The sequence below is a fragment of the Periplaneta americana genome, chromosome 1, assembly GCF_040183065.1.
Source record: "Periplaneta americana isolate PAMFEO1 chromosome 1, P.americana_PAMFEO1_priV1, whole genome shotgun sequence".
Lineage (NCBI taxonomy): Eukaryota > Metazoa > Arthropoda > Insecta > Blattodea > Blattidae > Periplaneta > Periplaneta americana.
The window spans coordinates 78,331,377-78,345,566 of NC_091117.1; the positions used below are offsets into that span (position 1 = coordinate 78,331,377).

The window sequence follows — 14,190 nt, forward strand, 5'->3', positions numbered from 1 at the left end:
GTTTATTTTATTTATTTTTTACTCAATAGCGGGTACGTCACTGCCCCATTCATCTAAGCGTCCCCCCATCCAAGATTTACGTGCCGGAATTATTGTTATTTTCTCCGCAGCTTTTAAAATATCAGATTCGCAAAATTTAGATTGAATATGGTGGCTGTTTAGCAATATTGTACTTCAAGCGCACGACTTGAGTGGCAGCGTCATAAGCAAGAAGTGTAGGCGTAATTACAAATTGTTTCTCAAATAATAATCCACATGCATACCTACGAAAAATTAATAAGCTTCACATATTCTTCATGGCAAATGGATTGTAAGCACTAAACATAACAAAAGAATTTTATTGATCTCCAGTTGAAAACATGCTTCAGATCCGAGTAATTTTTCCAATGTATTTCGATATTGTGACAGACATTTCTGAGGTTTAATTTCCATAGCTAGTAAAGTTGGAGTTCATTTCTGAGGGCACGGTACTTTGAAAGACAATTTCTTTCTTTCCAATAATAGCGTAATGAAATATGAGAACAGCAAAATTGAATTTTGAAATGTACTACGAAGCCATGTAATATTTCCTCCAGATTTCTTATTCAGGAATACGATTTTTTAACAGGCGTCCCAACTTTTCTTTCGTTTGAAGGAAAGGCTATTTAGAATTGTTATTGACCTTATAAATCAATCGTCTTTGGCCAGATTTTAATCTGCGAATCTCGATTTAACGACGATCGCATAAACACTTAATGACGATACCAATTCTGTTACATGACATTTTTTCAAATACATTTTTGTGGCAACAAAACGTATTATATTTCTTGTAACAAAAATGCAAGTAAAAATGAAACTTCATGTAAAGAAAGAAAAAATAATTTTACAACAAAACAAGTGAAAATTAAGATTATCATGTACGTGAACGACCACAAATAATATCAGAAAATGCAGGCTCTAAATTTCTAAAATTGTGCTAGAAAATAAACTCACAAGTGGACAAAAATTACAATTAGAACTTAAATAGCTGATAAAAACATCAAAAAAGTTATTAATAATAATTTTTAAAAGCCAGTTTTATCAGAGTATGAAAAGAAATTATTCAGTTACCACATATTATTTGGTAACAATAACATTTTTAGAGTTTCTCTGTCATTTTTAATTTTTTATTGCATGTAATATACACTTATATCTAAAACGTGGACTACTGTGAGACATGTAGAGTTGTTAATTTTAATAAATTTAATTTTTTGTGTGTCCATAAAAAGTATATTAAAATTTGCATCATGTTTTGTGACCTATTTTTTTATTTTCAAAGATATGGGCACTATTGCAGTCTACTTTTGCATAAATGAAAGTGAAATCAGTGTGCAAAATTACAGCATTCTGTCTCTAATGGCTGTGCAGGTATGAAATAATGTGTGTGGTAAAATTGCAACTTTTGAGAAATTTAATTTAAAGTTAAAAATGAATTTCTTAGCTGACCTGTATTGTGCTTAATCATGTCCATTTAAATAGATAGATGAATAAATAAATAAATAGAAAAATAAATAGGTAGATAAATAGATAGATAAACAGATAAATAGATAGATAAATAGACAATTAAATAAATATTAAAAAATAAATACATAAATATTGAACAAAAATAAATCAATAAATATTGAACAAAAATAAATCAATAAATATTGAACAAAAATAAATCAATAAATATTGAACAAAAATAAATCAATAAATATTGAACAAAAATAAATCAATAAATATTGAACAAAAATAAATCAATAAATATTGAACAAAAATAAATCAATAAATATTGAACAAAAATAAATCAATAAATACTGAACAAAAATAAATCAATAAATACTGAACAAAAATAAATCAATAAATACTGAACAAAAATAAATCAATAAATACTGAACAAAAATAAATCAATAAATACTGAACAAAAATAAATCAATAAATACTGAACAAAAATAAATCAATAAATACTGAACAAGAATAAATCAATAAATACTGAACAAAAATAAATCAATAAATATTGAACAAAAATAAATAAATAAATATTTAAAAAATAAATATATATTAAAAATAAATATATATTAAAAATATATATTAAAAAATAAATATATATTAAAAAATAAATATACATTAAAAATAAATATACATTAAAAATAAATAAATAAATGAATATTAAAAATAAAGAAATAAATAAAAAAAATAAATAAATAAATATGAAAAAAAATATATTAAAAAATAAGTAAATATTAAAAAATAAATAAATAAGTAAATAACTAAATAAATAACTAAATAAATAAGTAAATAAATATACAAGTAAATAAATAAATACACAAATAAATAAATAAACTATATGTCACTGGATTCAGGAATTTGAGTAATTTTTAATACAAAATAAAAACAAAGAAAGATTTTTTCAGAAATATTCACGTACACACACACACACACACACACACACACACACATATATATATATATATATATATATATATATATATATATATATATATATATATACTTAAAATCACAGTACGGATTCAGTCACGAGAAATGTTCTTCCAACCTTCAGCCATCTGGTGCTTTGAATGGAAGGAAACAAATGTGTGTACCCAGCTGCACAAACGATATTGTTTCCGACTTCATAAAAACTCATCAATATAGCTGTTGTTTGGCATGAGAAGGAATAAATAAATAATGTGTGTGATGATGATGATGATGATGATGATGATGATGATGATGATGATGATGATGATGATGATGATGATAACATACGGGATTAAGATGGTGAAATAAACGTCTTAGTTTACAACAATAAATATTCCTCGGTGAAACTTCCCTTAAATGATCTTCTATAATGCATGTTAAGGTCTTGTAACAACTCCTCGTCCTATTATAATTACGGCATTTAATAGCTGCATTGAATGTAATTATAGCCATGTGGTATAATCCACATTGGAGATTTTCATCTCCTCAAGAACTGTAATCGATTTGTTGGTTGGTTGTTAGCAGTAAACACTTGACAACTAAGCGATTAGCTTCTCTTATCTCGTCCCGATTTAATATCCACTTTCAAGTTTGCACCTCTTGTTACCTACTACATCAGCGGTTTCGCTACCCGAGATTGTTTTTGAACTAGCGAAATTATAAATCAAAAACTTTCAGAACACTGTAAACTTCTGAACTTGTATACCTGCTATTACTACTCACTAACAGGGCTCGGAAGTTGATGACCTAAAAATCACAGAAACATTACCTATAAAATGGCCTTGAATTTCCAATACGACATTTAAATGTAAAAAATTATCAATTAATAATAATAATAACAATAATATTCAATGTCTTCGGAATCACGCCAATGCACATTTAAATATTACGAGGAATTGAAACTCCTAGACATACCTCTTATTCAGCATTTCAATAAAGAGTCATCGTCATTCGTAGCCTCTCGAGTTTGAAAGATCGCCGGTTGCTTTACTTTCGGCATTTTTATATCTTCACTTGTGAAGATACAATATGCTGACTGCGGGCACTGCGACTACAGTATTTGTTCTGTTGAATTCAACTGGGGGCAATACGTAACGCAAGTAGTGAGAAGTCAAGAATGATGCAACCATAAGGAAAATAAATTTACTCAATTCCTTTTACTTTAAAAAAAATACGAAAATAGCACAATCAAGGATACTTACAACGATTAGTGTTTTCTCTACATAATAAACACATCTGTCATGCTCATAAAATCAATAATTTTCTACTGTCGTAATGAAATGAACCTATTGGTTGTGGTTCTAAAAATAGCAACAGGGTACTCCCACCACCGTCTCTCAGCGCTCGTGAATAGCATGCATTGCATTACAAGAAATATTTCGGTTAATCTGAAAATCTTGTAATCGGAATAGGTCTTGGTCCCAATTAGTTCGGATCAACGAGACTCTACTGTACAAAATAAAAATAGGCTATATTGGTTCGTGTTGAAATGAAACGAGTTTATATTGCATCCAGCATTGCCCGTGATGTCTCAGAAAAAGATGATATTTCACAAACTTTCGAGCCCTATTCATGGGCAGTATCATGCACTTCCAGATCCAATATGAGAAGAAATTTTTATAACAGCAATATTCAAATAATGCTACGTTAATATCTTACAAATGTTAACAGAAAAACATACATGTAACTTTACTGATATATTTCACTACATTTCTAAATACTGTGCCTCTTCTACATTTTAGTATAAGAAATAAATTAAAAGGAAGTGGATAATATCTACTGTTGAGATCATACAAATCTACAGCTAGATAGGGTTTCAATTAAATAACTTTCAAATTCTCCAATAGATATTTATTACCAATACCTGTGGGGCTGCATTCCCTAGATTTATTGTAGACGACTGTTGGATTGACATCGGCACTCATTTCTAATAGTGTTGTTGTGGAATCTTATAGGCGACGGTCATCTCCAGCTCTGGATAGAAATGATGTTACAAGACCTGTACATAATAATAATAATAATAATAATAATATTAATAATAATAATAATAAACAAAATATAACTCATATAAATACAATAAATTAAATAAAATTCAAACACAACATTCTGATTTTGAACATAAAAAATGTTTATAAACACATCAGCTACAAAACTAAATTATATATCGGGTGTCCGCCGGTTAGGTTGATCGAAAAAACAGCCTGAACGGTGGAACTGTGTTTGCACACCCATCAGTGTTGTCCGCCGTGAGTCATATTAGCTGATAACCGGTTTCGTACGCAGTTTAATTGTGGATGCGGTACTAGTTTGACACACTATTGCTCTGCGTGTGATTCATAGTATAATATGGTGAGAATATGATATAATTTGGATAAAAATAATATTTATTTACGACAATTATGTAAAAAATATTCTTACAAATCGTGTAGGAAGACATTTCGTTGTAATTTTCCTGGAATACACGTTACATCATCACAAATAAATTTTACGCGAGTGGGAAAAATGCGAACCCGTGGTATTGTTTTACTTGCTTATTTATCGAGTAATTTAGCGACGATGAATTGGTGATAGCGAAATGGTATTTGGCGAGATGAGGCCGAGGATTCGCCATAGACTACCCGACATTCGCCTTAAAGTTGAAGAAAACCTCAGAAAATCCCGACCACGTAATCAGCTCAAGCGGGAATCGAACCCACGACCAAGGGTAACTCCGAATCAGCAGACAAACGTGCTATCGACTAAGCTACGCTGGTGATTCACGTGGGATTCTTATAGACAAAAAGTATACCAGACATTGGTCCAATCTTGTTTTAAAAGAGGAAAATTTTCACGAAATAGTATACTGATAACAAAATGAACTTGATTCAGCTTCCTGCAATGGCTTCGACAGAATTGATTCATGTTTAAGAAAGGAGGGTGAGCATTTCGATCTGATGTAATGATGGGTATCATGTGTTTATTTCTAATGTATGTTTGAAGCAAGTACATCGGTAAAATACAGTAAGTTATTAAAACAATTTGTAACATTCTAACGGTACAGCGCTTTGCAGAAGACAAAACACTACTGGATCAACCTGATTGCTGGACACTCGTTATATCGAAAAAAAAATAATAATAACTCAAGAGCTTCGGTGAAAATAAACAAGTTTATAAAGAAAGTGCTTTTCTCTGATTTCAGTGGATAATGGTTATATTGCTAATATAGGATAATGAAGGGGATAAAATTATTACAACAGCCAACTAATTTCTAAATATTAATGTAAAAAAATACTGCATATTACGAAAAAGTAAAGCAGTTACTACTGACTTAGTGAATATAAACGAATAAAATGAGTCTCTTCCTTCGAGTGACGTCATACTGTAAACTTCACAAACTATATATTTTCAATCCATCTTCTCAAGTACTTCCCTATTAAAGACGTTTTTCCTGCCAATTTTTTTTTATCGTATGTTATTATCTAAAAACGTCTTGTAAAGAATAATTATTCCGAATATACAGTTCTTTATCTGCTTACCAGTTAACGAAAGGCAAAAAGAATGAAAATTAAAATGTATAATTGTAAAAATCCTCTGTCTTTACAACTTGGTATGGATTTCATTAAATACTGAGTTTACAGTTGGCGATCTCCACTCCCAAGAATTTTGCCGCCTATAGCCTAAATGTCCAAAATCTTTTGTCTAGTTCGAATACTCATATCATGAGAGCCAGTGAGACGCATTACAATCGCTAGGCGCACTTGTAATAACGACTATAAACAAGGAGAAATGCAAAAGGAACGGCAGGATCCTGAGAAACCTACGGCCTTCATCCACTCTTCCGGATCAATGGCAAAGCTCTTACGAAGGTTTTGAGGCTTAGCCTAACCAATAAATTCGAGTTATAGTAACAGTATAAGCTCGTAATAACTACACATCATAACACCTGGCTTCACTCCGACCCTTCAATATATTAAATTCACTGTTGGCAGTCATTCCACTACAAGAGGCTTGTGGCAAAAGCCTCATAGCGACGCCCGATGGCCTCGCTCACAGGCAGCGACACTCGCAAGCTTGAGGGAAGGTCGAGGAGGAGGGAGTATCGATTCGCCACGACTCAGTAGCAGGACGCGGGCCCAACCGAGATATAATACGCCGAACTATGTTGGTTTTCTGTGAATGCGCTGCATTGTCGAGCGTTTAGTCCAGCCGTGCCGAAAATATGACTCGCGAGCACATTGTGGCTAGCAATGATAGCTGTGCATTTCTCTTGCTTCCTACCTCCCCCAACCCCTACCCTCTCACTCACTGAAGTCAAACTCCGTTCCATTTGTATTTGTCTCTGACCTGCGAGTGGCGTATCGTCGCAATGTCTCTCTCGAAACCATGTACCTCTACAAAAACGAAAGTTTCAAGTAGGATGGGAGGACGCATTTTTTTGCTGCCAATATGATGACAATATTAAATATATAATTTGTTCACATGTATTACGAGGAAAACGGTTGTATAATATAAAACGGCATTATAGTACATGTCACTCATGAAAGATTAAAAGGATAAGTGTTATCATCATCATCATCATCATCATCATCATCTCTGTACGTTGATCCCTTTTCAGCAGATGTACGAATAATGCGGTTAGATCTTCAATTTAAACGCACAGATTTACAGTGTGATGTAAAATGAAAGCTAGATGTAAGGAATTGCAAATGTTGAACTTTTCAAATCTTCGCCAAAAAATAAATATCCGAAACATTGTTCTTTCGCTTGCTCTGTTGAAGCCATGTTCGCTACAACTTACGTTTGTGAAAAAATATTTTTTACAATGAAAATAATAAAAACCAAATTTAGATCACGACTGACAAATACCTTCGTGATCAACTACGACTGGCAGTAAGTGACATAATTCCTGATTTTGAAACTCTGTCGCAGACACATTCCGAAGGCAGTTAATTTCAGGTTGTGATAATGTGTCCTATGTTTCATTGTTCATTTCTTTCTTCGTTACACGTACTAGACATTAGTTTGTAACCTTATACTGTATAAATTATATTTAAGTGCTTGACATAAGGAAAATGAAAATCCGTTAATAAGTCAGACAGTTGCTTCACTTCCCCCTCGGGTGTCCGCCTCCCTCCATAGGTGCTATGCACGTTGCAGGTTACACAGTGGCTCGGCGCACAATTACATTTTCGCCACGGCTCAGTAGCAGGACGCGGGCCTCAACCGCGATATAATACGCCGAACTATGTTGGTCTTCTGTGAATGCGCTGCATTGTCGAGCGTATAGTCAAAAGTGCATGATTGTGTGTTACATACTAGTTTTGTGTAAAATGGTTCATACTGAGATAATATTGAGGTCATTATTTGCAGAATTAAAAGAGAAACAGTTTTCTAGTTGGCATGTGAAACAAAATGTGCTTACAAAGATAGGAGCTCGACACCACATTTACATATTAAAATAGCGGATGGAGGGAGGCAAAATAGGAAATTTCAATTTTCATAGCAAAAGAAATATCCTTGACTAACAGGGTGCTCTGAGACAAATAAGTTATAGTATTGTTATAGCTTTATTCTGCTTGAGGATGAAAATGAGTGGTCATAATCACCTTGTGGGGTCTGTGTCACAAAAAAGAAAAGGTTGACAGCAAAGCCGAGAATCATCTACTCTATAAAAAGATATAAGGTAAGCAAATTTGTTCAGCCTACCTAGTATTTATACCTTAGCTTCGCCACTGCAGGGTTTGAACTCCAATATCTAGCTTGGAAAGCCAATCCTCTCAGCTATCCAGTTAAAGGCACGCTGACACACAATTAATTTAGTGAAAACAGCTGACATCGTTCTTTGTATTGTAGTGTCAATAGGTAGGAGACCTATTTCAATATAGCTGAATGACCAAATTCCATTCCAGCAGTCTCGCTTCTGCTTGCCACCTTTCTCCCACCCCACTGCACAGTTGTTCCCAGCACATAATTGCATGTGACAGCCTGCCTTTTCCCATTACCGGAATGTGTCCATTCTATTTAAGAAGCTTTTAGGTGTCTCAGCAACACCTATTGTCTCTCGTCAGCCAACAGGAAGCAACACTGTTCCCGATCGACGAGTTCCAATTAATCACGCTTTCAAGCTTTATCGGATTATTTGTCCACTAAATTCAATTTTCATAATTACAACGACCACTTTACTAGATGGTCATCAGTCCATTCTACCAATACTTCAGAGAAAAATGTTCGTAATGGAGGCTTCACGTGCTGCCCTTTGTCAATTTATTTCAAACTACACTTTATTGAGCGTTAATGTCCCGTAGAACGTTCGAGGTACTTCCAGGATGAATTTATATGCATTTATGCTCAGCTTTGTTATGCAAAGAGAAGAGTTCAGTTGGTATATACACCGTAAGATAAATTGAGAACATGAATAATTTCAAGAAAATTGTTTCGAAACTGGGTATCAAACCCGAAACCTTGGTACAGCGTTGACTCGCCCAACAAAGGTCTCGGACTAGATACCCGGTCCCGGAACAATTTTTCCCTTGAAATTGATGGGTTCAGAGCCATAGCGGGCCAAGCACCATTTATTTAAAAAGGAGAAAGCAAGGGTTAAAGTTAAGTGAATACCACAGTTTAATGAATAATAATGTTTTATTTAACGACGCTCGCAACTGCAGAGGTTATACCAGCGTCACCGGATGTGCCGGGATTTTGTCCCGCAAGAGTTCCTTTACATGCCAGTAAATCTACTGACATGAGCCTGTCGCATTTAAGTACACTTAAATGTCATCGACCTGGCCCGGGATCGAACCCGCAACCTTGGGCATAGAAGACCAGCGCTATACCAACTCGCCAACCAGGTCGACAGTTTAATGAAGATTGACATACCATTTAGTTTTAATGTGTATACTTTATATTACTTGCTATATGTTTCCATTGAATCACGGTAATGACTTCATTTTAACCCTTGTTTTCTATGTTTTTAATAAATGGCGCTTGGCCACTATGGTTCTGAACCCTTCAATTATTCGAGTCAGCTTCACAGGGAGCTATGCCAGATTTGTATAATACACGTCAATTTTCGTTGACAGGAAAGAACAAAGTTAAATCACACAGAGCTTAATGTGCACTCAATGTTAGGTCTCTGATGTCTTATCAACCGATTTGGGGCATGTTGATATAAAGGGAATAATTAAGCCTGGGTATGGAAGAGTGGGTAGATACGTGTTAGGCACAATGATCAGAAATCACTATCTGCGCTTACATCGATGTCGTTCTAATTGAGCACAAACAACAGTAGAAACGATTCTACGAGAAGAGCACAAATGCATAGAGTGCCTACATTCCCCCATTCCATAGGCGTAGTGTGCGGAACTGTTGGCACTTTGTGGCAGTAAATTGTTGAACTTACGTTTTTATTATCCTTGTACAATACGATTATTTAGTCCTGACAGTCGCCGACAATGTGCGCCTGGGTCAGTCGACTCCATTAAGTTACTCGAAAGGGTGTTCAGGTTAGTCAGTCGCTTGCTTTCAGAGCGATCAGATGCCACGCATGCGGTAGAGGATTGTGTTTCTAGTACAGTTAAGCTGTACTGCATTTCTTTACTGGGGGCTCACTCCTATCTCTACTCTGGAACTCTCTCCACTACTCCTTTTAATTTCCTTCTTTCGCGTCGCCGAGCTGTAAGGACTAAATAACCGGTCTCGAATGTTACAAAGTGTGAAGGATACTGTTTCAATTCAATTGTGTCTTCAGTCCAATAAGATTATGCTTCCAATGTGAAATGAAAAGTGTGCATAGTTGAAAGTGTATGAAAAGCATAAATATAGAAAGGGATATGTTTCAATTACGAAAGTAAGATGGCGATATACAGATAGAGATTGGCATGCATATTTGTACACTGACAAGTGCAGTAATGTATTACTGAGCAGTGGTAGTACACATAATCATAAGGTGAGTGATATGGGCAAATAGTTTCAAAAGGTGTAAACAGAAAGGCAAGTGAAGATTTGAATGATGTGCCTAGAAAAGCGATTCTAAAACAGATGCAATCGTTAGAACAAAACCGCTCAACGAAACATAAAAAAGAGATATTTTGTCAGATGCATTATTAAAATATGAGACAGGAGTAAATTCTCAATTAGATAATGTAAAACGAGCAGCCTATCACTGTAAATCTTTTTAATTAACTCACTTATTTGATTTCAATTTTTGAACAATATTTTAACTATACCTTACTTACCTACAAATGGCTTTTAAGGAACCTGGAGGTTCATTGCCGCCCTCATGTAAGCCCGCCATCGGTCCCTATCCTATGCAAGATTAATCCAGTCCATATCATCATATCCACCTCCTTCAAATCCATTTTAATATTATTCTCCCATCTACGTCTCGTCCTCCCCATAGGTCTTTTTCCCTCCGGCCTCGCAAATAACACTCTATATGCATTTCTGGATTCGCCCATACGTACTACATGCCCTGTCCATCTCAAACGTCTGGATTTAATGTTCCTAATTGAAGAGTCCACTGCAAGAATAATGGATGTCACTTTCTTGTCGAAAATAAACCAAGACTGTCAATGCATAGCTTAAGATATATAGAATGTACATATAGAGTTATATGGCATTAACACTGATAGTCATTGTCCAGTAATGATCGGAAAATCAGAGTTAAGCTTTGAACGCTAAGCATTTCAAACTTTCAATTGCTTCTCCTGAAAAATGTATTCCAAATGACATCCGTCATTCTTGCAGTGGACTCTTCAATTATGTCTGGTGAAGAATACAATGCGTGCAGTTCCACGCTATGTAACTTTCTCCATTCTCCTGTAACTTCATCCCACTTAGCCCCAAATATTTTCCTGAGAACCTTATTCTCAAACACATTTAATCTCTGTTCCTCTCTCAAAGTGAGAGTCCAAGTTTCACAACCATACAGAAAAACCGATAATATAACTGTTTTATAAATTCTAACTTTCAGATATTTTGACAGTAGACTAGATACCAGCAAAGTAATTTTGACCATCATTTTTAACCACACCGGCAAAATCAATGCTGTCAGTCGTGAGTCTTTAGAAAATGGGAAGAAGAATGTGTCAAATTGTTTGCACTCAAAGCGAATGAACGATTTCATATTCTTTGTGCTCTACTCGAATAAGAAATAAGGATTGTTCAGGTATATTGTGTTCAATTCGTATGCACCTGGAAGAGTTCCTTGGTATTCAGTCGGTAGAGCGTTGGCGTGCTCAGCCAAAGATCCCGTGTTCGATACTCGGTCCAGGAGCAATTTTTCCCTTGAAATTAATCATAGGAAACTATACCTGAAAGCCAGATTTGTATAACTAAGGGTATTATCCAAAGTTCATTTTGGCAACTCAAAAACAATGTTTGAGAATGACTTTCACTTTAAACTAAACAAGATTTGTGTAATTACATATTCATTTAACTACTGAGGTGCATTATCATCTTCAATCTTCATGGTTTAGGTAAACTAAATGGAGTAACACTTGGAACAATTATTCAAAATCTGCCAATATTCCTAGTTTTTTCAGATTTATATTTAACAATGAATTTTGAATTGACTTACAATATTTCCAGTTTCTTCTTAACCTATTTATTTTATTATGTAATCAAAAGATTTATGTAGTAAGATTAGTATGAAATCATGGAGGTATCCCAAGTTAAGATGGGAAGATCAGGCACACTTGCAAAGCTGAGTTTTCCAGAACAGGACATTATGACTCCTAAACCTATTGTGTTCAAGATGATGATGATGGTGATGAGGGATCGTATTCTGTCCCAGAGCGTTAAGGTTAGTTGTTTATAGACTATATTGGCGTGACATATCATGAAGACATGGCCTTATAATATGAAAGGAACCGAATATGTTCGTGAATGAAGATCAGAAGGGAAGGACGAGAAAAAAAGCAACTATGTGACGGAAAGATCAGCCAAAGAGGTAACTTACAGAGGTATAGAGCAAGAGAGCTCTTGGTATAGAGCAGGCTCCGCCAGGTCGACTCAAGATCGCGAGAGGGCGTACAGGCCTGCGTACGGCTTCCACTGCGGGCAGTACAGTTGTACACTGCAGCCTATCAGTGGTGGAACCTATCGAGGTCGCTTGGGGGCACCGGTGCACTGCATTTTGCACCAGGAATATTTATATGCTAAAAATATGAACCTTAGCAATGTAATGGGTGTTGTTGCGCAAACAATTAATTTCATAAGGTCTAAAGGACAATCACATGGAGTTCAGGGCACTACTTGATGGTATTAACAGTGAGTATGGGGATTTACTCTACCATACCGAGGTAAGGTGGTTAAGTTGAGAAAAAGTTCTGGAACGTTTTCTCCCACTTAGGAATGAGATTGCCTTATTTATGGATGTACATGGGAAACCTGTTGGAAGCCTTGGACATGAAAGAATATAAGAATAATGCAACAATTGTGTTAAGACTTCGAACGTAGGTATCAGGAAATTAGAGAACTTGAACAACAATTTAAGATATTTGCAACACCTTTTTCAGTGAGTGTCCTGGATATTCCTGCTGAACTACAATTAGAAATACTTGATTTACAAAGCGATATTGAGCTAAAGGATAAGTATCAAAACAGAAAAAGTATTAACCATTTCTATACTTGTTTTCCACGAGAAAGGCTTCCTAAACTGCACAATCTTGCTGCAAGAACATTGTGCATGTTCGGGACAACCTACGTAAGCGAAACACTGTTTTCTTTAATGAAGTTTACAAAGTCACGTCACAGAAGCCAATTAAGTAACGAACACTTGAAAGCAAGTTTGCAATTTGGTGGTACTAAACAATAGCTTCACGAATTGAAAAACTGCTTACTAACAGAAAACTGTAAAAATCGCCGCGGATCTCTGATGTATAAGAAAAAGTACTATTATTAGAGATTTGAATAACAACGTTTGTACTGTTGTTTTATTTTGTTAATTGAACTGTATAGCAATGAGAAGAATACAAACAGTGAACAGTTTTATTTCGTAGTATGTTAATCTATATAAAAGTGTATACAGTATTTTGTTTTGTTTCATTGTTATGCAAACATACAAACATTTATGTCGTATATAGTTAGTTAATTGTACCAAATTGTATAGCGTATTGTTTTCAGTATAGTGCAATTAACAGTGAAAGGTGTGCTTCAATTAAAAGCTTAAATTAATTTATATTCTTATCACAAATTTGGTTCACATACAAGTTCTTAGCTCCGCCATTGTGGAAGCAGCTACCCTTGCCCGCAGCCGTATGCCAGGGCTTGAGGGTTTGTACAGTACGTACGCACGAGAGTGTACTCACTTGACGCCCCCTGGTATAGAGGTACCAGTATAGAGGTGCTTATCGAGCGGGATATGGAGCTTACATATTGGTGCGTGGCACAGGCGCTATAAGGAAATATTTGCATCTTGTTGTTCTGCATCTTGACGTTCTGTTAATGATTCCAAACTTGACCTTTGAGACCGTTGAAAATCCATTCCAGTGATAAAGACTAATACTACGATGACCTTTCCTACAATTGAAATGACTTGTTCATTTATTTATTTAAGGTAATTTTACTGGGACTGGGAGAGTTGAGGCCATAAGGCATTCTCTTCCACTCAACAATTATAAAAATACATATCAAATATATATAAAATCAATATAGAAACCTACAGTATAATAATAATAATAATAATAATAATAATAATAATAATAATAATAATAGTAAAATGTAGATGTGTTTAGT

General features: G+C 34.8%; 1 protein-coding gene across 4 annotated transcripts in view; it reads right to left on the reverse strand.

Annotated features, from left to right (window-relative positions):
- LOC138697058 (anoctamin-7-like) overlaps positions 1 to 14,190 on the reverse strand; it is a 496,507-nt gene that overhangs the window by 181,814 nt on the left and 300,503 nt on the right. For 3 of the 4 annotated variants that reach the window (XM_069822679.1, XM_069822664.1, XM_069822656.1), the window contains one exon: positions 4,340 to 4,474. The exons of the other annotated variant lie outside the window; for it this stretch is intronic. In XM_069822679.1, the coding sequence (XP_069678780.1) occupies positions 4,340 to 4,400 (61 nt within the window). In that variant the 5' untranslated portion in view covers positions 4,401 to 4,474. The remainder of the gene's footprint in view (positions 1 to 4,339; positions 4,475 to 14,190) is intronic. 4 annotated transcript variants of the gene reach the window in all.